This window comes from Pleurodeles waltl, chromosome 12, assembly GCF_031143425.1.
Source record: "Pleurodeles waltl isolate 20211129_DDA chromosome 12, aPleWal1.hap1.20221129, whole genome shotgun sequence".
NCBI lineage: Eukaryota > Metazoa > Chordata > Amphibia > Caudata > Salamandridae > Pleurodeles > Pleurodeles waltl.
The window spans coordinates 248,625,008-248,652,814 of record NC_090451.1 but is presented as its reverse complement, the minus strand read 5'-3'; the positions used below and the strand labels follow the sequence as shown (position 1 = coordinate 248,652,814).

At 47.3% G+C, this 27,807-nt stretch overlaps 1 protein-coding gene across 1 annotated transcript in view; it reads left to right on the top strand.

Annotated features, from left to right (window-relative positions):
• Nucleotides 1-27,807, top strand: part of LOC138268264 (ATP-binding cassette sub-family C member 12-like) — a 1,444,059-nt gene that overhangs the window by 1,308,045 nt on the left and 108,207 nt on the right. Inside the window, exon 28 of the mRNA XM_069217748.1 lies at nucleotides 19,573-19,651. Within this exon, the coding sequence (XP_069073849.1) occupies nucleotides 19,573-19,651 (79 nt within the window). The remainder of the gene's footprint in view (nucleotides 1-19,572; nucleotides 19,652-27,807) is intronic.

Sequence of the window (27,807 nt, the reverse complement as noted above, 5' to 3'; positions counted from 1 at the left end):
ATACAGACAGTGAGGTTTTTCCATGTGTGCCTAATGAATGCTAAACTTAGCCCTCTAAAATGTGTGTTGTTTGGCCTCCGTGACAGGTTTTGCCATATGTGGAATAGTGTGTGTGTGAGGCTGGAGTTGTCATGGTGCGTAGTCCAATTGATATACCTGCATGTGGGGTGGCATTGGGGGTGGTCCATGATATTACTTGTGTGTTCCAGTGGTACTTCTGTAGTGATACTGCACTCAGTGGATGTGTATGCATATGTTATATGTGGTACATGGCCGATTGTTGGTGCACATAGCAGTTTGCTGACTAGTATAATATATGTTGAGTGTCAGCTGCACTGGCTCTGTGATAGGGTCTGGCCAATCAAATGTCTGTACCACAGATTCACATGGTACACATCAGATGTGAACTGTTTTGGTGTCTGACTTGTTTTTGGCTAACTCAGAGTTGTTCTCCATTATGGCATGACTGTACTGAGTGGCCAGCCATGTAATATGACAGGTAGGTGCAGTGTGGTCTGTGAGTGGAGTTCTCTTCACTGTGAATGACATGTCACAGAAGACATGGATCTTTCAGGTGTTGATACTGTAGAGCCCTGATGTGTTGTGTTCAGTCAGCTGCACATCGAATGGGTGAAAGAAGTATGGAGAGCTAAGATGTGTATCCAGCATACTATTGATAGTGCATCAGGCCATGCTGTGCCAGCCACAAGAGCTTTGGGTGGCATCATGGGGTTGACTCTAGTAGTGCTGTCCTACTTTAGGTATTGATGTAGGTGTGAGGGATGGCATACATGTGTGGGTAGAAGTGACATGTAAAGACATGATATCGATGAAGTGCAATGGCAATTGCCATTGCCTAGCTACGATACGTATTGTCACAAATGAACATGTTTTTGCTGTGTCTATGGGAGGTATATGTTGACCCTTTTCCCCCCATCTGTCTCTGTCTCTCTCCCCCTCCTTCCATCTCTCTCTTTTTGTGTGCATCAGCATCGTCTGTCGAAGAAGGGGCACATGCGAGTGGGGAAGCAGGAGTCCACGGGACCCAGGAATCCACGGGACCCAGGAATCTGGCACCAGCGAGAGCTAGGGACCTAGTGCCACGGGGCAAACCAGATCTACCACATATTCTTCGGAATCCTACTCCGGTACACACTCCCTGGCGGTGGCGGACCCATCTGAGACCTACCCAGCACCATCTTTGTCTGCCATCCCCTTAGTACCACCGCCCTTCTCTTTGCTCCCCACACAGTTGCCTGTGCCTACTTAGGAGGGGGGGTGTCGCCTTTGCTGTAGGCACCTCTGCCAGCCCTGCTGCCCTCAGTGAGGAGTCTATTGACCTCCTGAGGTCCTTCTCTGCAGGTCAGTCGACCATTGTGAATGCCATCCAGGGACTGGCAGCTCAAGTCCAACAGAGAAATGCGTTCCTGGAGGACATTCATGATGCCATGGCTGGCCTACAGAGATCCTTTCAGGCTCTGGTCTCCACTCTCATAGCAGCCAGTGTCCCTTTGTCTTCCGTCCCCCCTCCAACTACCTCTACCCAATCCTGAACCCCTCTCACTATACCGATTCAAAGCACACATACGCACAATCATGCATCCACCCCAACAGACAAGGGTAGCTCAGACAAACACAAGCACCACAAGACCCACCACTGGCATGCACACAAGCAACACCCACCTGCAGACACAACAACATCCACTCCCTGCACTGACTCCCCAACCACCCCCTCCTTCACAGACACTATTCCAGACACACTTGAAGCCACCACATCATCATTCATGGATCCAGCCACCAGTCCTACCTTACCCACAGTCAGCACAACATCAGACCCACAGACATCCACCCCAGTCACAACATCCGCACCCACCACAACTACCAACACCCCCACATGCAGCACATGTACCATAGCTGCAGACACCACCCCAACAGACAATCACCCTTCCACCACGGCATCTCCCTGCACCTCCTTCCCCCTCCTCCCAAGACACCTAAACACCCGCACTCACTCACCCACCTAACAGACACTCAGCACCAACAAGCATTCCACGCACACACCTGCACCCAAGGCATCAACCAAGACACATCACACAGCCACTTCCTCTCCCTACACTCCCAAGCCCTTTTGTCATGACCACCCCGTGTGTCTAAGAAACATTTCCTTGTGGGGTTTTCCCTGTTCCTTACCCCCTCCCGCCTCTTGAAACTCCCAAGTGCTCTGTGTCCCTCCCCAAGTCCAGCCCTTCCACCTCCAAGCCCCCCCCTATGCTCCCTGGGTACTGACCATGCCCCTCCCCCTGCCAAGAAGTCTGCCCTCCCATGCCCAAGTCCAAGGACCCCCTCCCAAGCCCAGAACAAAGCCCAAGGACCCCCTCCAAAACCCACAGACCCCTCAACCCTCCTCATCCCTGAGTTACCTGCGTGCCCCCTTGATGCCCCTACCCTGTGAAGGTCATTTTGCAGTCAGGAGTCAAGTAGGGACACAGTGAAGTGCCTTTAGGGTGTTTGGCACTTAGAACTTTGGACAGGCCAATGGCCACATTGATGTACATAGTTCAAAATGTTTTATGATATTTGTCATTATGAATACATCTGGACCAACCTGGTGTTGGGTTTGATGGTAACATACTTGTCCTGCCTTTCTTTCTACATGGCTGTTTGGTGTTTGTGGGCTTTGATTTATGTGTGTGTGAGACGTGTGTGAGCATTGTGCTAGTTGTTGTGCCTGGCTTGCATGTTGTGTATGTGGCTCTACCATTTGTCCCGCCGTTGTGTGTAGAATATGTTTGTGTTTGTTACATGTATTTGTGTATGTGATTTATGTATTGTTTGTGTAGAGATGTGTAATAGTTGTGTTGTGTGTCCTTGTGTGGTTGTTGTGTGTGCCAGTGCTGTGGGTGTGTGAGTTGGTGTATGTATGGCAAGTGTGTGTTGCCCATGGTGTGTATAGTACAGGTGTGTGTGTGTAGTAATGGTTTGTGTATGTAGGTGTGTGTTTGTGTGTACGTGTGGGTGTGTGGGTACATGTGTGTGTGTGTGTCGGTATGTGGCCGTCACAAGCCATCCCGCCTGTGTATGTTGTGTGTGCGTGGGTACTGATGCCTTCCCCTCCAGTGTCCGGTAGGTGCGTGTACTTATTATTGTTGTCTTAGTCGCCGTTGCTGGTTCCGGAGTCGTTGTGTGAACAGGAGCAGTGGGAAGACTTCCAGTTCTGGTTCCATGGCGGCTCAGGGCAGATATGCGTTCTTGAAGGTGAGTTTCCTTTCATAGCGTTGGTTTCCGCCAAGGTGTTTGTGGTGCTGCAACTGTAGGAGGCTGGCCTGGTTTGAAGTGGGTACCCTAGGTACGTACACCTTATACCAGGTCCAGTTATCGCTTACTAGTCAAATGTAGTCAGTGTTCTAGCAGATTAGGCTGTTAGAGATAGCTGTAGCAGACCAGCTTAGGTTGAACTAGGAGACATGCAAAGTTCCTGCAATACCACTATAGGTACACAGTACTTGTACACAATAAAAGACACTACTCAGTGTTACCAAAAATAAAGGTACTTTATTTTAGTGACACAAGGCCAAAAATATCTTAGAGACAATACTCCTTCTGGAGGTAAGTATTATGCACAATATATACACTAGAGACCAAAATTAGGTAAGTAAATAGTCACAGAATAGTGCAAACAGTAGAACATGCCATAGAATGCAATAGGAAGAAATAGTGCTAAGGGCAACATAAACCATAAATTAAGAAAGTGGAATGTGAATCACGAATTCCCCATAGGCAAGTTTAGTGTGTAGAGGGGTGCTGGGAGTGTAAGAAAACCACAAATTTGAGTAAAATACCCCAGCCCAGAGCCCAGGAATGTAGGAGTAAAGTACTGCAAGTTTCCTTAGGAGACACTACAAGTCGTGTTTAGAGTTATTGCAAGAACCAAACAAGACTACAAGCAACAAATGATGGACTCCTGGACCTGAAGACCTGTAAAGAGAGGAGATCAAGTCCAGAAGTCGCAGAAGATTCCAGGAAGGACAGGAGCCCCTACCAACCTAGAAGATGGTGCAAAAGAGGATTCTCCAGTTGGAAGAAGTCTGCAGAAGAGTACCAAAGAAGATGGCTGTGGGTTCCTGCATGATGCAGATGATGTCCCACGTCGAGATGTTGGATGAATGAGAGTTGCCGCGCTGGATTAGTCCAACAAGCCTTGGTTCAAGCAATGTAGCGGTATTGTGTCAAAATGGCGCTGCCTGGACCCAGGAGGGACCTTGGGGCCTCAACTCGGACTGAGGAGGCAGAGGGGGCTCCCAACACTGGAGGGAACCCACAGATGACCAGGCAGCACCTACAGGAGTCCTAGGACACAGGTACAAAGAAGATGCAAATTGCAGTTGCTGCAGCACAACAAAAGAAGGTCCCACGCCACCGAAGAAGAACTCAGCAAGTTGAGTGTCACAGGATGAAGTGCTGGAGACCTGGGCCATGCTGTGCAAAAAGGATTCTTGCAAATAGTGCACTGAGGCCTCAGGAGCTGGAGATGATGCAGTGCGCAGGTGTACTCTCGCAAACCGGGAAGGCAAGCTCTTACCTCTGCCAAATTTGGACAGCTGGACTTTAGGACAGTCTAGGTCGAAGGGGTCCACCAGCGGTGTCCCAGGGTGCAGGCTCGTCATCAGGAGAGGAGTCCCAGAGAACCGGTTGTCGTCTTAGAAGGTGCCTGCTGGTGCAAGGAAGTAACTCCGTCACTCCACAGGAGATTTCTTCGGTCCTCCTGGTGCAGGGTGAAGACAGGGAGTCCTCAGAGTGTGCACACCTTGAAAACTGTTGTAGTTGCTGGCTGGAGCTGAAGTTGCAGGGTCATAGTAGCCTTTCTGGATACTTTGTTGCAGTTACAGTGGTTCACGGAGCAGTCTGCGGTTGATCTGATGGTCAGAAGATGAAGCAGGAGTTGCAGAGGATTCCTGGTGGAAACTTGCAAGCTGACTCTGAAGAGGAACCCACAGGAGAGACCCTAAATAGCCCTGAGAGGGGGATTGGCTACCTAACCAGGTATGCATCTATCAGGATGGGTCTCTGACATCACCTGCTGACACTGGCCACTCAGAGATCTCTAGAGTGTCCCCACAGCTTGGAAAACAAGATGGCTAATGCCAGGGACACACTGGAGGAGCTCTGGGCATCTGGGTGGTGATGGACAGGGGAGTAGTCACTCCTCTTTCCTTTGTCCAGTTTTGCGCCAGAGCAGGGACTGGGGGTCTCTGAACCGATTTAGACTGGCTTATGCAAGGAGGGCACCATCTGTGCCCATCAAAGCCTTTCCAGAGGCTCTGGAAGTCTACCCCTCCCAAGCCTTTGGCACCTATTTCCAAAGGGAGAAGGTGTAACACCCTCCTCTCAAAGGAAATGCACTGTTACGGCTTCCTGGGACTGTGCTGCTCAGACCCCAGGAGGGCATAACCCTGCCTGTGAGGTGGCAGCAGCTGTATCTGTAGTGCAAGCCTTTGGGAGCTGGTTTGGCAGTAATAGGGGTCCATGGTGAAGCCCCCACGATGCATGGGATTGCCCCCCCAGTAACAGATTTGGAATGGGGGACAGTTCCATGATCTTAGACACCTTACATGGCCATATTCGGAGTTACCATTGTGAAGCTACATATAGGTATTGGCCTATATGTTGTGCACGCGTGTAATGGTATTCCCACACTCATGAAGTCCGGGGAATTGGCCCTGGACAGCGTGGGGGCACCTTTGCTAGTGCAAGGGTGCCCTCACACTTATTAACTTTGCACCTAGCCTTCAGTAAATGAAGGTTAGACATATAGGTGACTTATAAGTTTCTTAAGTGCAGTGAAAATGGCTGTGAAATAGTATGTGCAGGCTGAGGTGGCAGTTCTGTGAAAGGGTTTGTCTGAGCTCCTTATGGGTGGCAAAAGAAATGCTGCAGCCCATAAGGATCTCCTGGAACCCCAATGCCCTGGGTACGTAGGTACCATATAGTAAGGACTTATAAGGGGGGATCCAGTGTGCCAATTGGAATTGGTAATTGAAGTCACAAAACTATAGTGACTAATTTGAAACCAGAGAGAGCATAAGCACTTAAGTTCTGGTTAGCAGAACTTCAGTGACACAGTTAAGCACTACTGACAACACACACATTAGGCCACAGACTGAGCACTGGGTTCCTGGCTAGCAGGATCCCAATGAGACAGTAAAAACACACTGACACACACTCACAAACGGGCCAAAAGTGGGGTAACCATGCTAGAAAGAGGCTACTTTCTCACAGCGACTGCGGCGGAAACCTTGGCGGTGTGCAGCCTCGTAGTGTGCCCTGCGGAAACATGGTCCCTGCTGCTCTGAAGATGCCTACTGCCGTCCTCCACGGTCTTACCGCACTGGCTGTACTGGTGGTAGTTTGGCTGTGTTCTGTTGGGAACACCGCCATGGTCGTAATTTGGCATTCATCACCGCCGGGCCATTGGGGGTATGACTGCCGCCACCAACAACGCGGTCCTGGGACCTCCAAACCCATCATGACCCCCCTATATATCCACATTCACTCTGGTAAACCAAAACAGAACACAACTATGTATAGCATGCTGACCATTCTTTGTCTGATGCTTGTTTTGAAAGTGGGAAAGAAAATGAATGTCTTTTTTACAATTTTAATTTGAAAATTAAATAGCTGTTTTGATTGAACACACTAGAGGATGCATCAAAGTATGCTTATACGGAGTTGCAAGGGCACAGTGAGGGAAACCAACGGGCAGGGATGTAGTTACAGTGGCAAGCATGTCATGCATCCATTTCAATTGTACTATTAAAACATTAGTCTAGCTGAAAGCCTTGAAATGTCAACATATTGTGCTTTCCAGTTCCTGTCAAGAAGAGCCTTGGAAGATGTGTTACAGTTGAGGTGGAACTTTCACCGACAATACGTGTTGAGTCCGCACCCTTGATTCCTTGCGTTCTCAGGAAAATTAGTAAAACCTGGCCCAGGTCATTCTCATTGCCCATGATTGGCCAAGGAGTGTGTAGTATGCAGAGGTTCTGCGCTTCTCCACATGTCCCGCAATATGAATTTCATTCTGGGTGGACCTTATCTCTTAGGCAGGGGGAATTATTTGACATTCCATTTCAATATCCGAGACCTCCAACTACGTGCTTGGAGATTGAGTGGGGCATCTGAGTTCCTTTCAGCTGCCACAGGAGGTGGTAGACATCACCTTGTTCGTGTGTTACTGACACCACCATATCCGCTTACTTGGGCAGATGGAGCAATTATGTTGTATTGTGTGTGGAACATATTGTGGACCCCTCATGGGCCAATCTGTCTCAGGTCCTGCAATACATGGTCTCTCTTGCTCAGCAGGGTTGTGAGAGAGTACCTATCAATGGGTATTTAGCTGCTGTGTCTTCATTCCTCTGATTTAGGATCCATTCCACCAGGGCCAAATACATGAATTCTGCCCCTTACAGGGGATTTCCTATCTCAGAGATCTGCAAGGCGACATCCCTTCACAAATTTGCCATGCACTAGCTGTATTCTGAAGTACATAGGGACAGGCACTTTGTAGATGCTCTGCCACTGAGTAATCTGCAGGGAGAAGTATCCATCAAAAGAAAAAGTTACTTACCTCCGACAACAGTCTTTTTGATCAATACCCTACCTGTAGATTCCTCACTGACCCTAATGATAAAAGGATTCCACTTTACATTTTTTTGTACTGCAGTAGTCCATTAATATCAGTCCAACTCTCACCTCAATGGCTCATTAAAAAAGGATGGAACCTGACGTTGTTGTGCCAGGGTGTGTACTATATGGCTCCAGAGACATCATCAGGCATTGCTTCTGGTGTCAATAAGAAGCCTGTGCCCTCTACTGGTGGCATGAAAGCTTTGAAGTTTCTGAAGCCAGTCCAAAGCCTAAGGTTGTTCTACAGGTGAGGAATATGCAGGTAGATAGAGTATCCACAAGAAAGATTGTTACTGCAGGTAAGGAACTTTTTCTCAGTGGGATGTCGACTTAGTGTTGGCTACATATATCTCTTCTTTCTAGTCTTGATGAATCTGTGATATAAAATGTTTTCTACTGATGTATTTGTTCATACAACTGTAACTTGAATAATATGTTATCAGCAAGCTTTGTAAATAAAAAAAAGAATGCAACATTGTGTTTTAAGGAAATAGTGGCTTTCATGGGATACCAGTCTTTTTGGCCAAGGTTGTACCAGAATTTGATTTAAACCGTGCTAGTTTTTTGCATGCTTTCCTTTCACTATCAGAACCTTCTGAGGCAGAGGAAAGACTGCAAAGACTTGTCCCAGGACAAACCCATTTGGAGAATTGTGGTTGGCCCACCATCCTACCAGGCTGCGAAATACATTTGCATGTACCCGGGCCGATCTATGTAATAAAAGTACAGAGGGTTTAAAAATACAAAGATCTGCCTCAACTGCAGATTCACTTTCATTACTGTTGAATGCCAGGCACGCTGCCTAGTTAATGTAGTTTGTTCACTGTTTTTTTTTCTTAGCAGTAATAGTCTTGCACAGTAGGGGTGAGTTGCTGCAAATCAAAAGCCAAATGTCTCTGACATTTGGTGAGTTTTCTTACTATCCACCACATTCAGCACTTCCAGTCTTGGCCTTTTCTTCTTTACGTATCAGGTTTGACCTAATTATTGACGCACCCAAGCTCATAGAAGTTACTCTGGGCCTGATTTAGATCTTAGTGGATGGGTAACTCAGAAACAAATGTGACAGTTATTCCATCTGCATTATTACAATGTCCATTGGATATAATGGAATCATAATACAGTGGATAGGATATCTGTCATGTTTGTGACAGAGTAACCCAGTCCGCCAAGATCTAAATCAGGCCCTCTGTCTCATTATGGCTAGTTCTGTGCGACAGAGTACCCTGTCGGTGAAACCCTCTGATTTAGAGTAGGTGGACCATTAGTATTCCATCAATGAAGACCTTATTGACTCCATCGATGCAGAACTTCTTCTTATGGTCAGACAGAGTAGGGGCCATCAGAGCTGTTGGGCAGTTGGAGGAAGGTCTTTGCACTCTCCGCTGTATTTTTGGTGGATTCTGCAAAACCTTTTTTTCTTGTCCTTTACCGCCAGAAAGAACCTGGCCATAAAGGAAATAAAAATCAATAATGACCTCCAAACTCTGGGAGAGAACTCCCAGAGTGTGGGGGACATTAGGGATTTTGTTTTTAAAAAACAAACTCCTATTTTGGAAGTTTGTTTTTGAGAAAGAAAAACCTTTTGAGGAAGGTTATGATCTGCTATCGTGGTTGATGGTACTGTCCGTCAAACTATTCCTATACTGACAGGACCTACCATAACAGGCGTTTCTGTCAATGTCGACAAATTTTCAGTTGACACCTCTAAATTTGGCAGGCAAAGATCCCTTGAGATAAAGTTATTGTCCTTGACCATCCAGCCACAGTAAGCTCTGTCGACCAAACTCTAAATCGGGCCCTACGTATTTTTAATTTCTCATTTCAGCCATCTCACTCCTTTCACTAAGCTTGCTCGGTTAGTTGCACTCCTGCTGCTACTATGAGCTGTGTGCATTTTGCAGCATACATGGTCACATTTTGGCACGGTGAACCAATTATTTTATTAATTTAATTTCAATATCATGGAATTAGGTTTTATCTACACCTGCTGTTCACATTAATAGAATGACCAACATACTGTGGTAGTGAGCAAGATATAAAAAAAACTTAATACTATTAACTTTTCCTTCTGAAATGTAGACAGATTATTTGAGTTAATGGATTTCTTTTGCACAGTTCTATTAATTGGCCTACTCCTTTTCCCCAGTGGTTTCTGGTCTGTATTTACCAATGCTAATTGCAGCATTCATGTCCCGAATAGTTTAAAGAATATCAGATTAAGGGGTTGTGTGTAGGCTTTGAGACTTGCTGAAGCAGAAAACAATGAAAGTGTTATGCTGCAGAAATTAAACACAGATGGTTCACAGCCTGATTTTGTTTATGCATTTATAATAGACAACATGGGTTGAAGGAAAACCTTTTCAGTTAAGAAAACCATGTGCTCTGAAATTCAGTATTAGTGCACAGACAGACCCAAATCTTCCTGTTGAAACTATTAACTACTGTTTAGACAGATTTAACAAAAGCTTCAAAGACATGAGGAATAAAAAAGCTTTTTTTTTTTTGCATCTCACAAGCTATCCCAAGCCAACAGATAATACCTTTCCAAGAAGGAAAACAGAGATTTATACTAGTCATCAACACCAGTGTCTATATTCTCCTAAAAGATCTCAACTTACACCTAGAAGTCTAGACCAACCCCAACTCTGTTGTTCTCCTTGTAAGCCTCTGAAACCTTGGACTAACACATTACTTTTACAAGCCCCACTCACACTGCTGGACCCTGTTACCTCTTTTAACAACATCACTATCTAAGCACCCATGCTTATAACCTGGACAGACCACACCATTGTCAGCTTCACAATCAACATCTCTCACCAGAGAAGAAATACCACGACAGACCTAGCACACCAACGCTACAGCAACAGTGGTTTTAGCTTCCACCCTTCACAAGAATGAACCTGAGCACACCAAGGGTAGGTCGCTCCCCCTGCCGCTGCAGCTCCTCCAGGTTCCTGAGTTCCTGAGACCCACCCCACAGTAAGTACCCCCCACCTCCCAGCCCCTTGTTCTGCCCCGCGCTACTCACCCTCTCTCCTGCTTCTTTTCCTCCTTTCTTCTTCTCTGTTCTTCCTCCTCGCTCCTCGTCTGTATTCTTCTTCTGTACTCCTCTTCTCCCCGTCTTCTCTCCTCTTCTCTTCTTCCTCATCTTCTGCTGTGGTCTTCTGCCCTCTGTTTCTTCGTTTTTTGTATCTTCCTCCGTGTTCTTCTGTGTTCCTCTGTCTTCTTCTGTCTTCCTCTGTGTTCTTCTGTCGTCCGCTGTGTTCTTCTGTATTCTTCTCTGTTCTTCTGTCTTCCTCTGTGTTCTTCTGTCTTCCTCTCTGTTCTTCTGTCTTCCTCTGTGTTCTTCTTTCTTCCTCTGTGTTCTTCTGTCTTCCTCTGTGTTCTTCTGTATTCTTCTCTGTTCTTCTGTCTTCCTCGGTGTTCTTCTGTATTCTTCTCTGTTCTTCTGTGTTCTTCTGTGTTTCTTCTGTTCTTCCAGTCTTCTGCTCTTCCGGTCTTCAGTCCTTCCGGTCTTCTGTTCTTCTGTTCTTCTTTTCTTCTGTTCTTCTGTTCTTGTCTTCTTGTCTTCTGCCTTCGGCTCTTCTGCCTCCTCCGTCCTCTTCTCTCCGCGCCTGCCCTCCTGCTCCTACCTCATCCCCCTCCCCCACTCGCATCCCCCCTCTATCTCCCCTATCTAACCCGTTCACTTTCTACCTCCCTCACTCCTCCTATCTACCTATCTCTCCATCTCTCTATCCCACTATCCAACTCCCTCACTCTCCACCTCCTCCTATCTTCCTATCTCTCTATCTTTTCCCTATCTATCGATTTCTCTATCTACCTTTTCTCTCTACCTATTTCTCTATCTCTCCCCCCTCCCGCCACCCCCTCTATTACCTATCTTCCTATCCCCTCACTCTACCTCTCACCCTCACCCACCTCTACAACCCCCCTCCCCTATCTTCACAACCCTACACATATCTTTCTCCCTAATCTCCTAAACCTCCTAACACTCTCCCCCTCCACCCTTAAACCCCCCTCCCCCAGCTCTTCTCACTCTACCTGTCCCCCCCCTCCCTCGCGCTTTCCCGCCGCGACCTCCTGCACGCCCCTGCCCCCCAGCTCCCATTCGCCCCCAGCTGACCCCTCCCCCCCCACCTCATATGGCGGCCGCTGCGCGACTGCGCCGCTGGCGCGCCGGAGGCGCGCCAGAGGCAAGCCCGTCTGCGCCCATCCGTGCCTGGCCCGCGCCCAGCGCCACGACCCCTGGTCCCCAGCTCTCCCAAGCCCCGATGATCTGCTACGACCCCACCACCCTCCATGCCCTCAACCCAGGATGCTCCAACACCTGCTTCCAAGCTCACCCCAAACGCACCCATGGACCCTTCGCCTGCAACTCCTGCAAACGCATCTTCCACCACGCAACAACTATGACCACAAGCCCACGCGCCATCAACCACCTCAAGTGCATCCTAGTCAACGCTCGCTCCGTTCACAAACACGCCGTTGAACTCTGGGACCTCCTAGACTCCACAGCGCCGGACGTCGCCTTCATCACGGAGACCTGGATGAACGCCTCCTCTGCTCCAGACATCGCCACCGCCATCCCCGAAGGCTACAAGATCTCCAGGAAAGACCGCACCAACCAAGTAGGAGGAGGTATCGCCATCGTCTTCAAAGACTCCATCAGCGTCACCACCTCCACTGAAGACTCCCCTCTCGCCGCTGAACACCTGCATTTTCAGATTCGCACCGACCCGAGGACCACCCTCAGAGGATCCCTCGTCTACCGTCCTCCCGGACCTCGCGCCCCTTTTAGCGACGCCATCGCCGACTTCATCTCCCCGCACGCCCTCGCCTCACCGGACTACATCCTCCTAGGCGACCTCAACTTCCATCTGGAACAAAACAACGACCCCAACACCACCACCCTGCTCGACAACCTCGCCAACCTCGGCCTCAAACAACTGGTGAACACTGCCACCCACATCGCCGGACACACACTCGACCCTATCTTCTCCGCAGCAAACACGTCTTCTTCAGCCACGCCTCCGCCCTTCATTGGACCGACCACAGCTGCGTCCACTTCACATTCCGACGCGAGACCCGCCACCTCCGCACTCAACCCATCCCTCGCTGACAGTGGAACAAGATCCCTGAAGAGCAACTCTTCTCCGCACTCGCCGCCAACCAACCCACCCTCACCACCGACCCCAACGACGCAGCCCTCAACCTCACAAACTGGATCTCCAACTGCGCAGACAACCTTGCTCCCCTCAAATGCTCGCAGCGACAGAACAACACCAAAAAACCCCTCTGGTTCTCTGACACCCTCAAAGAATCAAAGAAAACTTGTCGCGCACTTGAGAAAGCCTGGCGCAAGGACCGCACCGCTGACAACATGACCGCCCTCAAGAACGCTACCCGCGAACACCACCACCTGATCCGCGCTGCCAAAAGGAATTTTTTCACCGACAGACTGGACAAAAACAGCCACAACAGCAGAGAACTCTTCAGCATCGTCAAGGAGTTCTCCAACCCCAGCGCCAACGCCAACGCCGTCACGCCCTCACAGGATCTATGCGAATCCCTCGCCACTTTCTTCCATCGCAAGATCAGCGATCTCCACGACAGCTTCGGACACCAGACCCAACCTAACACCACCGAATCCACATCCCCGACCATCACCCTCAACAACTGGACCCACATCAGCACGGAAGAAACCAAATCCATCATGAACTCTATCCACTCCGGCGCCCCTTCGGACCCCTGCCCGCACTTCATCTTTAACAAAGCCGACGACATCATCGCCCCGCACCTCCAGTCCGTCATCAACTCTTCTTTCTCTTCTGCTACCTTCCCCGAATGCTGGAAACACGCCGAAGTCAACGCCCTACTAAAGAAACCTACGGCTGACCCGAGCGACCTGAAAAACTTCTGCCCCATCTCCCTTCTGCCTTTCCCAGCCAAAGTAATAGAGAAGACCGTCAACAAACAGCTGACCACCTTCCTGGAAGACAACAACCTGCTCGACCCCTCACAGACCGGATTCCGAACCAACCACAGCACTGAAACCGCCCTCATCTCAGTCACAGATGACATCAGAACCCTGATGGACAACGGTGAAACAGTCGCCCTCATTCTTCTCGACCTCTCGGCTGCCTTTGACACCGTCTGTCACCGCACCCTAATCACCCGCCTCCGCTCCACCGGGATCCAAGACCAGGCCCTGGACTGGATCGCCTCCTTCCTCGCAAACCGCTCCCAAAGAGTCTACCTCCCTCCGTTTCGCTCAGAACCCACTGAGATCATCTGCGGCGTACCTCAAGGCTCATCACTCAGCCCGACACTCTTCAATGTCTACATGAGCCCCCTCGCCAACATCGTACGCAAGCACGACATCATCATCACCTCCTACGCCGACGACACCCAACTTATACTCTCCCTCACCAAGGACCCCGCCAGCGCCAAGACCAACCTACAAGAGGGTATGAAGGACGTCGCAGATTGGATGAGGCTCAGCCGCCTAAAGCTGAACTCTGAAAAAACGGAAGTCCTCATCCTCGGCAACACCCCATCCGCCTGGGACGACTCCTGGTGGCCCACGGCCCTCGGCACCGCACCGACCCCCGCAGACCACGCCCGCAACCTCGGCTTCATCTTGGACCCTCTTCTCACCATGACCAAGCAAGTCAACGCCGTGTCCTCCGCCTGCTTCCTCACCCTCCGCATGCTCCGCAAGATCTTCCGCTGGATCCCCGCCGACACCAGAAAAACCGTGACCCACGCCCTCGTCACGAGCCGCCTGGACTACAGCAACACCCTCTATGCCGGAACTACAGCCAAACTCCAAAATCGCCTACAACGCATTCAAAACGCCTCAGCCCGCCTCATCCTCGACGTACCCCGCAGCAGCCACATCTCCGCACACCTGAGACACCTGCATTGGCTCCCAGTCAGCAAAAGGATCACCTTCCGACTTCTCACCCACGCACACAAAGCCCTCCACGACAAGGGACCGGAATACCTCAACAGACGCCTCAACTTCTACGTCCCCACCCGCCCCCTCCGCTCCTCTGGCCTCGCACTCGCCGCCGTCCCTCGCATCCGACGCTCCACGGCGGGTGGGAGATCTTTCTCCTTCCTGGCGGCCAAGACCTGGAACTCCCTCCCCACCAGCCTCAGGACCACCCAGGACCACTCCGCTTTCCGGAGACTCCTAAAGACCTGGCTGTTCGAGCAGCGATAACCACCCCCTTTGTCCCTAGCGCCTTGAGACCCGCACGGGTGAGTAGCGCGCTTTATAAATGCTAATGATTTGATTTGACATACAACCTATTAAACAACATTAACAGCTTCAACCACTAGATTACCACCTGCACCAATACCCCAAACCCTCCCAAGCGATGCCACTAGCAAGAATACAAACGCAAGCCACCACATCAAAGCTCCCTCTTCTCGACTTAGTATAACATAACAATATCAGGTGTTTGTTTTATTTAGGCCATTTTACCTATTTGATCTACTTAAATTGTAAAATAAAAGGACAGGACTGGATACCTTTTACACAGTTTACATTTAGCAAATTGCCATAATTGTGACAAATATCAGTTTCGAATAGAGGGAGGTATGTTTCCATGTGAAAACATTGTCAAAATCACAGACTTTCATACATATCATCTTTCAAAAATGTAGCATATATCTTATTGTTAGGCCCAGCAAATTTCTCCTCCCACATTTTTGAACAGGGTTCATTTACTATTCTAATTTTAGTCTTATCATATATGGTAGGGCAAGCATTTGTTGGTGGGATCGATAAAGGTATTTCTGTGGAGGTATTTATACAGTGTATAAATACCTCCACATAAATTATAAGATTTTAGTTGTCTATCTTTTGAAATCTATTTTTTTTTTCAAATTAAATCTATGTTTTACCATGCTACTGTGCTGCACATGTAGGATTATATCAAAGTGGCTAAGGGTGGAATCAAATATAACTTATTTAATATTTAATTTCTTGTCATGCTTAGTGCAACAATTTTCTGTGCAGTAGGTGAGAGAAGATTCTAAAGAAGAGGAATGCTTTTGCACACTTTTGGTTGACTGCCCCCTAATTGGGCTATTCCTTTTGGAAACACTTTTAGGGATAAATACCGGGACCCACAGACAACACTATGGCCTTCATTATGAGTCTGGCAGTCCTGGGACCGCCAGACTCACGGTGGTGGGCGGACGGCCGCAGTCTGCCCGCCATATTATGAACATGGCGGAGCCGCCATGTCGATACGCCGCCACCGCCAGGCTGCTGCTAGCCAGCAGCCTGGCAATCTCGGCCTTTGTAATCCTCCAGGGTGGCGCTGCATGCACCGACACCCTGGGGATTATGAGACCCCTTTCGCCAGTCTTTTCTTGGAGGTTTACACCGCCAGGGAAAGGCTGGCAGAATGGGTGTCTTGGGGCCCCTGCACTTCCCATGCACGTGGCATGGGCAATGCAGGGGCCCCCAAGTACTGCCCAATGTGCATTTCACTACCCGAATTACGGGAAGTGAAATGCGCGATGGGTGCTGCTGCACCCACTGTGTCACCACATTGGCACCGGCTACATTAGGAGCTGGCATCAATGTAAAGACCCTATTTCCTGCTCGGCCGGCGGGAGGAATCACTGTTTTCGCCCAGTGGGAAAATCATAATAGGGCAGTCAGGGACTTCACTTCACTGGCGGTCTCCGCCGCCTGCCGAACTCATAATGACCCCCCATGTCCCAAATATTTTCCTTTCATATTCACTTCAGTTGGCAGATATATGACAAAATGCTGCTGCCTTGTTCTACTTCAGGCCACCATGACCCCGGAAAAATGGGCAAAAAAGGGTGACCTGGAGGTAATTGTGAGCTGGACCACTTTTTAGAACGTCTGATCCACTGTAATCTAGTTCACAACAGTCTCATCTTCCCCTCCAGAAGCACAGAGGACCTCCAGCAACATCTCCAAATGCATTGGCTTTTATGACATTCTGAAACCAGATTCCTCATACTACACCATAACCTAGAATAATCCATGCTATTTGTATGTCAACCTTCCAGACTATTGTAGAAACAATCACTTTTATAAATGGAGCTGCTCGAGTGTGAGGTTTCCATTAATTTTATATTCCAATCTTTTTAGTTTTAGCTTCAGACACCTATTTTTTCTATGTTCTAGGTTGTCTTGTTATCAATTCTTCAAAAAATACTAGAAGAAGGAATATATAGAGAGAGGGGATTTTGGGTAATCCTTTTTCAGCCATTAGCTTCTTTGTGTTAATCATGGTTTGTTGTTGCTTGAATAGGCATTTGTAACAACTTTGATTATTGGTTGCGGGTGGTGGAAGCCCCACTCAAACAACAACCACAATCCTAGCCAAAAGACACTAAATTAACCTGTGATGTAGCAGCTTGACACAAAATCAGTCAGGCTTAACTTAGAGGCAATGTGTAAATTAATCCTGCAGCACACAAAGAGTGATAGAGTGAATACACAGCACAAGAAAAACACCAAACCAATTTAAAAAATACTGTAGATTGCAATAAATAGAATGATTCTAGAATGATAAATACTGAATCATTAGAATTGGAGACATGCAATTGTAAAGTTTTAGGTAAAAATAGCACCTAAAAACGCAAAGCCCAACTTACAGTCATCTAGTCGTGCTAGACCAGGGGGAAGTCAAACATTCAGGCTGACCACGATGAAGCGTGGGTCAAATACAGGAACCAGGTTAGTACAGTTGAAAAAGCTACCTTCTCAAGGTCTGGTGTGAAGAGTTGAATTAGTGGTGGAAGAGGCTGCGAGGAGCAGGGAGAGGGTCAGAGATGGTTGTTGCAGTAGCACAAAGAGCAGGATGGGCAGTGTGGGCTGTCTTCGATATAGCAGGAAGAGCTGGTCAGATGTGGCAGACAGTTGTTGTTGGTCCTTTACATTAGCAGTCACCGTGGGCTGTCGGTGCTGGAGCATGAAGTACAGATCTTGCGTTCCTAGTCCGACCAGTGGTTACTGTAGAGAGAAGAGCAAGTCGCGTTGAAGCTTCGCATTGGCTGTCGTCATGGTTGGCACAGACTCAGTGCGAAGGGGCCCATTCTTTTTTGCGAATATCCCAAACTTCAGGATTTCACCTCTTGTTCTTGGAGGAGCTCAAACTGATGCCTGCCATGAGTCCGGGACCGGGGGCAAGGCTCCAAACTGTTTGGGGTGAAAATATGCTTGTTTTAGGTTACTTTGCTAGAGGTATGCCCTTTGAAGTGTAAGTGGGGCAAGGTACAGCTCCACACCCCAGCCATCCTGGCAGGGTGTCCCATCTTGCCCACACATAGTCCTCTTAGTGACACTTTCGTAGAGGAATACACAAACACAAAGAGCAGAGCCATTCGCAGCCATGTGACCCAAAAAACTGGTATAATGCAGAAATGGTTAGGTGACATTTTCAGAATTGTGACTTAAAACCTGACTTTACTATTAAAAAGGATTTTAACTTTCAATTCATTTAATTATAAACAGCATGTCTCTATCTTCTCCCTATTCAAAGTTAGTACAGATGTAATAAGATAACCCAGTGTTAACCAATGGTGAAAACAACTTTAGGAGTTTTTCAGTGCCAGGACGTCCGAAACCCACATGTCCTACTTTTTAAATACTATGTACCCTGTCATAGCAGCCCTTAGACGTGTTTTAAAGTGTTACTTTAGTGGGTGGCACAATGAGTGTTGCAGGCCCCCTAGTAGTATTTATTTATAGGTTGTGGAACATGTAGTACCGTACACTATGGACTTACATGTAAACTAAAGGTGCTAATCAGGTGTAAGCCAATTTCAATACAATCAAGTTATTTTAGGGCGAAAGCACAGGCACTTTAGCTCTGGTTAGTAGTGGTAAAGTGCACAGAGTCATAATGCCAACAAAATAATTACAGCAAAACAGGAGGGGTTTAGGCAAAAGGCAAAATGGTTTGGAGAATATTGCTTCAAGGATGCCAGGCATAACAGCGTTCTATCAGTGTTTTAGTATTTTATGGATAATTATGTCCCATTTGTTTTCCCATTGTGTATGGTCATAGAACCCTGAAATAGTCCTTTAGGTCGACTGTGGATTTGCGATGCAGATTAAGACCCAATTGTGTTCTTTGATGCATTTATTTTGCTTAGAATACAACACATTGATAATTTATGGCTTTTTTCTTTAGGAAGTGCTTGTGCTTTAACCTTTTATTATGACACATTGCTCTTCACTGACTGACTTCACACATTCATTTGTTTCAATTTGATATCATAACATATTTCATTAACAGCTTCTTGTTCACAAAATAAGGATGTGCGTGCATGTTGGTTTTAGTGAAGCTAAAAAAAATGTCCCTTTGTCAGAAGTATCTATCTGCAATAGTTTGTTTTGTATCCCTTTGACGTTCACCACTTACAATGCAGGCTTCATCTCCTGAGTCCTTTTCACAATACTCTTCTTTGAGAGTACAGATTAGGATAGTTAATGCAGTTTTTTCAGCAAAAGGTCCATACTTTCAACTTCCTTATTGTTTTGGGCCAATATTTTTCTTCATTGTAGAATTTTCTTTCTAGGGCAGCTAAGTGATACTTACACAGTCCCCAACTACTACCCAACTTTCACCTTAACAAAAGTCACCCTGATTAGATTTGTTTCTAATCTGCCTGCTTTTTATAACAGTTTTTATTTATGCAACATTTCTTTTAATTCCATTGCAATTCTAATGTTCCTGAAAACCGAGCCCTTGCTTAATCTGCTTACTTATGGGTGAAATGTGCATGCTAATTGCCATGGGATCTGTATTGTGAATTGGCTCTGTATTATTCTAGGGTCCATCTTCACTGAATGTTTTCATGTATTTTGCTTAACAGATACAACTTAGATCCATTTGATAACTATTCGGATGAGCAAATATGGAAAGCATTGGAAAGGACATACATGAAAGATACTGTGAGTAACACGTGATTCTTATGTAAATGAGTTTGTACCATGCCAGGTGTTTTAATTTAGTTATATTCTAAAACACCGTTTGAGTAAACAAATGACTGACACCAGTCACCCTTTCTTGTACTGTAATTGTTCACAGCAAATCCTCCTTGTAATGTGAAAATAATGTTCATTTTTTTCTCATTGAGGAAGAAAGGATTAGGGAAAAGGGACTGGCAGGTGGCCAAAGACAATACATAGTTTGGATAGTGCATGTCTCTGAAAAACGTTTTGTGGATGGATTAGATACATGCTGATGGCAGTTATAGCCAACTCCTTAAGCAGTGATGTTCAATGTAGCTAGTGCTGACAGGACACCAACACATGTGAGGTAAGGTGGTTTCCTAAGAGTCCCCTATCCACAGGTGGTGTGATAACAAAGAAGGGAGATAATTGCCTTCAGGACCAAAACCCTTGAGCCACAAATTGCAATTTCCAAAGGTACAGGTATTCAGAAAGATGGTGGCTACCGTCCTCAGACATCAATCTCTGAAAAACCCGTTATGAGTAAAACCATGGCTTCCACAGTACTCTATTCTATTACAAGTGTGTTTAGGATGAAAGTGACCATTTTCAACTCTAAGCCCTCTATACTTATCTGGTTTGTGGGCTTTGTTCATTCAGTACAAAACCGGAGTAGAATGAATTTCAGAGACAGTGGACTTAACAAGGATCTCAGCAACTCGAGTTCACAAACCAAGAGGCACATGTGTGTGTATATATAACTAATGGCTGCTACCGGGACCCAATTACAGTTATTGTGAAATGAAACAGCAATATTCAGGACAACATTGTCAGCACAGCAGTGTCCAGGGGGTAAGTGGATGCTAACAGAATCACTATTACTGTTACTGCAATGTTAGGATGGAAGGTGAAAAAACAGATTTTTGATAGAAAGATACTGCACACAGGAACCCAGTTTCAGAAGAGGTCATGAGAACCAGAGAGAAAGTGTCTACTACAGTCATCGCTCCCTGATAGAATGATGCTCAGAGATGTGGGATTTAATAGACTGTTGTTTAAACTACCCTTATTCCACAAATAGATGTATTCAGAGAGAAGGCACCGGTTGTCCATGGATGAGAAACTTAGAGACAATGTTGTAAAAAACTGACTGTTTTCTTAGGATCGTAATGTAGAGGTCAGGAGCATTCATGTAGGATGTTCATGACGTATGAGCCAAGATAGAGTAGGTGTGATGTCAAACAATTAGTTCATTCTATTATCTGTAAACTGTGATGAAGTGAACTGTGTTACCAAATTGAACATTGCAGGGTGTTAGTAGCTCCAAACAATATGTGATAGAAATGCACTCAAGTGTATGCGTTTCAAAACATTGCTCCTTTTGCGAGTGCAAGAGTTGGATTGCTTATGCCCAACAAAATATCCTCAAAAAAATGGAAGAGGGCCTGGCCATAGTGGTAACATGAACTAATGTGTGATCCACATTTGAAAAATACAGTTTAGAAACCTATTGTGAAGTGGAATGGATGCTGTACCCAAGTCAAAAAGGAATATCTTACTGGAGTCATTCTGAAGTCTTCTGATGGCTTCAGCTGAGCTATTCCTATAATTATCTGGGGAAGTCACCCCAAACCATCCTGAATTTTGTGTATAGGACAAAATATTTTAATGAGATGACTCTATGGTCATTACGATAATTACTCCAGGATGGTGCTGTGATTACTTCACAGGAAAACAAGGGATGATCAATTACTACTGTGGGATGATCCCTTAATGACTTCAGAATGGAGCTGTTTCATTCCAGGGTGATTCTGGGATCGTTTCCAGAAGGGCATTATTACCCTTAATGACTTTGGGATGGGGCTGAATTATTTCAGAATGATATCAGGATGGGCATATATTACTCCAGGATTAACCTTTTTTAGCATATGTTCATTGTAGGTATAAAAAAATCAAACAGTAACACAAAGTGAGCTACAGCACCCAATAAGTTGTTGAGCCTATCCCAAGTTATGATATAAACACTGCAAGCCTACATAAGCAGGGATCAACACAGAATTCCCTTCAACAGACTGCATGATACAACAATCAGAACACTGCAGTAACACGGCATTGGGAAATAATTAGTGTCTACATATTCAGTCAAAATATCTGGAGAATATGCAACCATTAGGGCGTAGGCCAATCCCTTGCCTCCAAATTATGGACATATGCATTCCAGATCATCCCCCCTGTCAAGTTACTCCCTTGTGTGCGAGCTTCCACAAGGGCATCCACATGAGCCCAGTTAAGTGGTACAGGGAGCCAGTACAACTTTTTTGGGAGTCCTCTGATTTCCAGAAAATGGCAATTAACTATTTAAGCAATACAAATGCCAACTCAACAAATCTGTGTAAATATTTTTCCCTTTTAGCCCTTGTCCATAATACCAGTAAACAAGACTCAGGTGTGATCAGGAGTGTTGTGTCAACCAATGCAGATGTTACAACAACTATCTCTGCCCAGGTACTCACAAACACCGGGCACTCCCACACCTTGTGGATGAAGCCTGCTTCCATCTTCCTATATCTTGGACAGGTCGAATAAGTGGCTGGAAACATGTGTGCTTTCCAGTGGGCATGAGATATGTCTGGTGCACATAGCTGAATTCTGTGAAGCGAAACCACTAATTGTGAAACCTGTATTGTACTTGGTTCAGGAATTGATCCCATTGTTTACCAGCTAGTGACATGTGTAGAACGGGCAACCAGCTTTCATGGGCCTAATGTCCGGCTGACAGCTATAAGTTAGTAAATACATGAAGAGGGCTGTCATAAGCCTGCACACACCTCCAAGTGTGAGGACACTGTGCAGTGGGGAGCTGTGGGAGAATCTGCCTGATCCTACCCCGGTGTGATGCTACCGCCCTATATATCACATGAAATGTCAGAAAGAGTCCAGCGGTAGTGCCCCAGGAATCCCTAAATTCCGGAAAGAAGAGAAATGACTCCTGTTCAAAAAGTCTCCTGCATGTGTTAGCCCAGGTTTGTGGCAGCTCTGGACTTGATGGTTAGGGATGACCCAGTGAAGTGCCACCATTTGCCATAAAGGAACTTATGGGGAGTATGCTAGCAAAGTCACCTTGTTATTAACATACCGCAGCCAGCAATAATGTGCAATCCACATCTGATGCCATGGGTGGAGGGGCTGCTGTCCCGAGCAGGAGAGCTAGGTATAAGTAATTCTCTATCCGACCTTTTGCTAATCGCCGCCAGTTCCAAACAGGGGGCTATTCCCATCCAGCGAACCAACTAATGCAGTTGCATCACAGAATAATAGAGTTCATAATTAGAGGCCCCACGTCCCCCATCCTGCATGGGTCTGAAAAGCCAAGAAGGCACCACTTGTCTCCTACCAGAAAACCCAAATCCACTCCACGAGGAGCTTGTTGAGGTTCCAAGAAAAATCAAGCAGGAAGCCTATTAGGCAATGCTGCAAAGAAATATGGTTGGTAAGGGAGAATAAGCTTTTTGGAGATTGTCACTCTACCCACAAGGGACAGAGGTAGCGATGTCCAGAACGGCAGGGACCCAGGACAAAGCACTGCCAAAATTTCTCTTAGAGGAGGTCGGTGTGACAAACCTGTATGCCCAGGTATTTAAATATGGTGAATTGCCACATTATCCTGGAGTGAGGCAATCCTCCTCTGTCTTGGTCTGGAATATGGTGTAATGAAAACATTCAAGATTTGGGACAATTCACTCTAAGGTCTGATACTGCCCCAAAGTTCTCTAGATTGCCCATAAGGTCTGGGAGAGAAGCCCTAATGCTGCACAGGTATAACAGGACATCATCAGCAGAAAGAGAGGCCATGTGGTGCACCCTCTGCATCTCTACACCCCATGAGCATTCTTGCAGGTTCAGTGCACAGGCCAGCAGCTCCATGGCTAAAGTAAAAATCAGTGGTGATAAAAGGCATCCTTGATGAGTGTCCCTCTGTATGTCAAAGCAGGCAGATATAAGCTGTCCAGTCTTGACCTGTGCTACCGGGTGGCTGTACAATGCTCAAAGCCACCAGAAGTGCTCCTGGCCAAAATGCATCGCCTCCAGGGTTGCAAACAGATATTTCCATCCCAGAGTGCAAAGGCCTTCTAGATGTCCAGTAAAAACAGCCAATGGGACACAGGTTCCTACCTTGGTGTGTCCCCATCAGGCAGAGGAAGCGATGAATATTCCGAAAGACAATACAGCCAGGGAAGACCATGCTTTGGTCTCTCTGCACAATGTGCCAATGATAGGCACCCACTGGTTCGTCAGAACATTATCCAGTACTATAGTCGAGGTTCAAGAGCGGCAGCGGTCGGTATGGCTGTACATCCAGGGGGCCCTGGCCTGGCACGGTTTGGGGAGCACCACTATGAGGGTGTTGGAAAATGGGTTATTGGTAGGGCAGGTAGGTACCTACACCTAGCAACAAGCCACTAACCTCCACATAAGTACAGTTAGGTCTCAGTAAATTAATCCCAGCTCTATCCTTGGTAGCTTGGCATCGAGCGTCAAGGCTTAACTTAGGAGACAAAGTGTAAAGCATTCAAATATCACAATACAGTAATTAAATAAAACACAGGAAACAGTTTAAAAATCCAAAACCAATTTATAAAAATAGCTTATATTTTTATCTTTAAAATGACACAAAAACGATTAAAATCGGTTCAGGGGAACCGGAGATATGAATTTTTAAAGTATTATTATTTTCTAGCCCTTAGAAACAAAAAGCGCCAGTCGGGTCATCTGGTTGCACCAGGACCGGGGCAAAGTCAAACTTTCAGGCCGACCGCGATGGAGCCCTGCTCGGCTACAAGTCGCGGGAGGCCTCGGTTAAAAAGTTACCTTCTGACTTAGTCTCTTTTTTGATGTTTTTCTTCCCCGGGACGAACCTGCCAGTTGGATCCGACCTCCTGGAGCCCTTGTCCGGATACGCGAAGTCGGTTTCCTCGGTGGTGATTTTTACCTTCGGACTTAGTCGTTTTTTCGAGATGAAAATCCTTCGACCGGGGTAAACCTGGATCTTGATCTGACGTCCGTGGAGCCCTTCTCGGATACGATGGCTGGAAGGTCCCGGTCAACTTTTTACGTTCGGACTTAGTCTCTTTTTTGGATGTTTTTCTTTACCGGGACGAACCACGAAGTCAGGCCGGGTCGCGGTTGAGGCAAGCCGGCTAGAATTTCCGCGTCGGGTCGGTCACTTTATGGAGCTTTTTTTCAAAAATTCTCCAATCTTTTCCAAACTTCTGGGGCTTCACCCAGATGTTCTTTTAAGCTTCTTTTGGGGTCCACAGCTCACCCCAAGGGTCCAGAAGTTCTGTGATGGTCCTTGGGAAGTGCGGACTTCAACTCCCAGAATACACCTGGCGCAAACTCCTTTTTGGCCACTGGACAGTGGTCAGCTGGTCACTTTTTCAGGAGTTGGTGCAGGGGACTCTGGATAGCAATTTTTCACCTGTAGCAAACAGGGAGTCCCTCCTTGAACCAGTTGAAGCCAGGCAAAGTCCTTCTTGTGGTGAAGCCCAAGTGTGCAGCTGGTGCAGTCCTTCTGAGTGCAGGGTCCAGGTGCAGGCCAGGGGTCCAGCAGGGCAGTCCTTCTTCTTTAGTTCCTTTCTTGTTGAATTCTGGAGGGGATCTGAGGCGTGGGTGCAGGTCTGCCAGTTTTATCCTTGCTCCTGGGTGAAAAGCAGGGGGGCCCTGGTTCTCCAATCAGGGACAGGGTCGTCCCCCTGTGATGACCACTTCCTGGGAAGTGTGGCAAAAATCCATCCCAGAAGGCAACAGTCTCCAAAAATCCAAAATGGATGAATCTGATTTTTGGAGGAGAGATCTGGCTGAGCCCACCCACTGGTGTGGCTAAAAATCATAAACACACCCCTCTCCTGCCCTCTCCTAATCTAATCAAGGGGGCACCTAGCTGTCTGGGGTTGCAGGATGTGGGGGTGTTGCTGGGTGCTGCAAATGTCCTTCTCTGCCTTTGAAGACCAGTTTGGCAGCCCTCCCCCTTCCTGCCTCACCATCTGCTGAGGGGAGATTCTCTCCCCCAAGCACATTCCTTTGTGTGAAGCCAGGCCACTTCACACCTCATTAAAGTAGCCTGGCAGAAGCTGCTGCAGGCTGGCCAATCAGAGCACAGCAGCAAAAACAATGCAGAGCTGAAATTGGCAACTTTTTAGGTAAAGTCTAAACTTTTTACCTGCACTAGTTATATTAAATCCAACAACTGGAAGTTGTGGGATTTATTATAACAATCAATTTGATACCAAATTCTTGGTATGTAACATTTAAGGAGACTTTAAAATTTAAAATAAAGTCAGCCCATTCTAGCCTATGAAGGCCATTTACTTCAATGAGGGGAAAACGAATTTGGCTGTTTTTACCTCACCAGGGCTTATAAATCTATTTTTATAAAGTCCCTGCTTATAGTTACATGGCACCCAGCCCTAGGGGCACATAGGGCACACCTTAGGGGTGACTTATATGTAAAAATAAGGTAGTTTAAGACTTTGGAAGTACCTTTAATTCCAAATTCGAATTTGCATATAACTTTAATTTAAAAGCAGCCAGCAAGGCAGGCTTGCTTTTAAAATGACACTGGGCACCTCAGCAATGCACCTAGGTGTGCACCACCTATGCTGTGGTCCCTAAACCTACATGCCCTACCATATACTAGGGACTTATAGGTAGGTTAACTTAGCCAATTATAATTAGCCTAATTTGCATATCCATTTTACACAGAGCACAGGCCCTGGGACTGGTTAGCAGTACCCAGGGCACCATCAGAGTCAGGAAAACACCAGCATAAAGTGGAAAATGGGGGCAAAAAGTTATGGGGCCTCTGCAATCAGCCCTAGTTTCTCACACAACCCCCCCCCAGCCCACACGCCCAGGAGACTCAGCCCAACCCTGGGAGAGTCTTCCTGGCTTGTTAGGCGAGGAAGACAGTGAAGAAAACTGGCTGTCCCTTTGCAGGGCCTACTCTGCCTTATATCCTCCTGTCAGGGTCACTCCCTCTGGGTAGTGAAGCCATCCCAACAGTAAAAGGACCCAACTCAAACTGAAACTTCCCTCTAGGGGGGTCTTCCTCCTCTCTCTCTGCCAACTTGGGTAGTGAGGTGCCCACCTCCCCTACTCCTAACTTTGCTAGGGCAACACCTAGCTTACCCAAAGAGGTCACCCAACACTTGAGCAACCCCACCATGACCAATAGGGTCAGGGGGCCTACTTTGCTATTGGCCCTGGGGTCTGCCTCCCAGGCCAAGTACAGTGCTGCCAGGAAGGCTAGCACCCAGCAGAGGCTACTGACAGCTGTCAGTACCCAGAACCACACCCGAAGCTCTCCACTGACAGGTGGTTGAGCTGCTTTAAGGGCAACTTTGGGGTCCTGGCACCCCTCTTGCTGTCTAGAGTGGGGGGCTACCACCTCCTGTGGCAGACACCCTCCTTCCACTCTCCCTTCTGTCAGTGCAGGGGCAACACCTTGCATCTGGACAGCTGCCTGACTACTCAGGATTTCCTTGGGGTCAGGTGAGGCCTCATCAGTGCCAACTCTGGGCTCCCCCTCTTCTGGGGCAGAAGGCCTTTGGCTCCCTGGAACTCTCTTTAAGAGTGGCCTACCCTTCCTTTTCTTCTTTCCTTTTCTTGGGGACCCCTGTCTCCTAACTGTAGGGACTGACTCCCCAGGACTTTGGGTTGGGGGGGCGCCCTGGGCGACCACCCCATCTGTGACCAGACTCACCTCTGGGAGGTCATTGCCCAGGATACAATCTAGGGGAAGGTCAGCACTGACTACCACCCTAATCCAGTCAAGGATACCCTCCCTCTCTAGGGGCACTATGGCTACAGGTTTGGAGGTGACCTCCCCTGTGGCTATCCTGACTTTCTTTGTCTTTCCTGGGACATACATGTCTGGGGTCACTAACCGGTCACTCACTATAGTGTGACTGCCACAGGTGTCCCTCAGGCCAGTGGTAGGGATCCCATTCACTTGAATGTGGTGGAAGTGCCTACTCCCACCCTCAGGGATCACCAGCTTACCATCTGGTCCTCTCTCCCAGCACAATGCTAGGAGGACTTCATCATCTGAGGAATCCTCCTCTATGGCTACACTGGACAGCCCAGTGCTAACCACC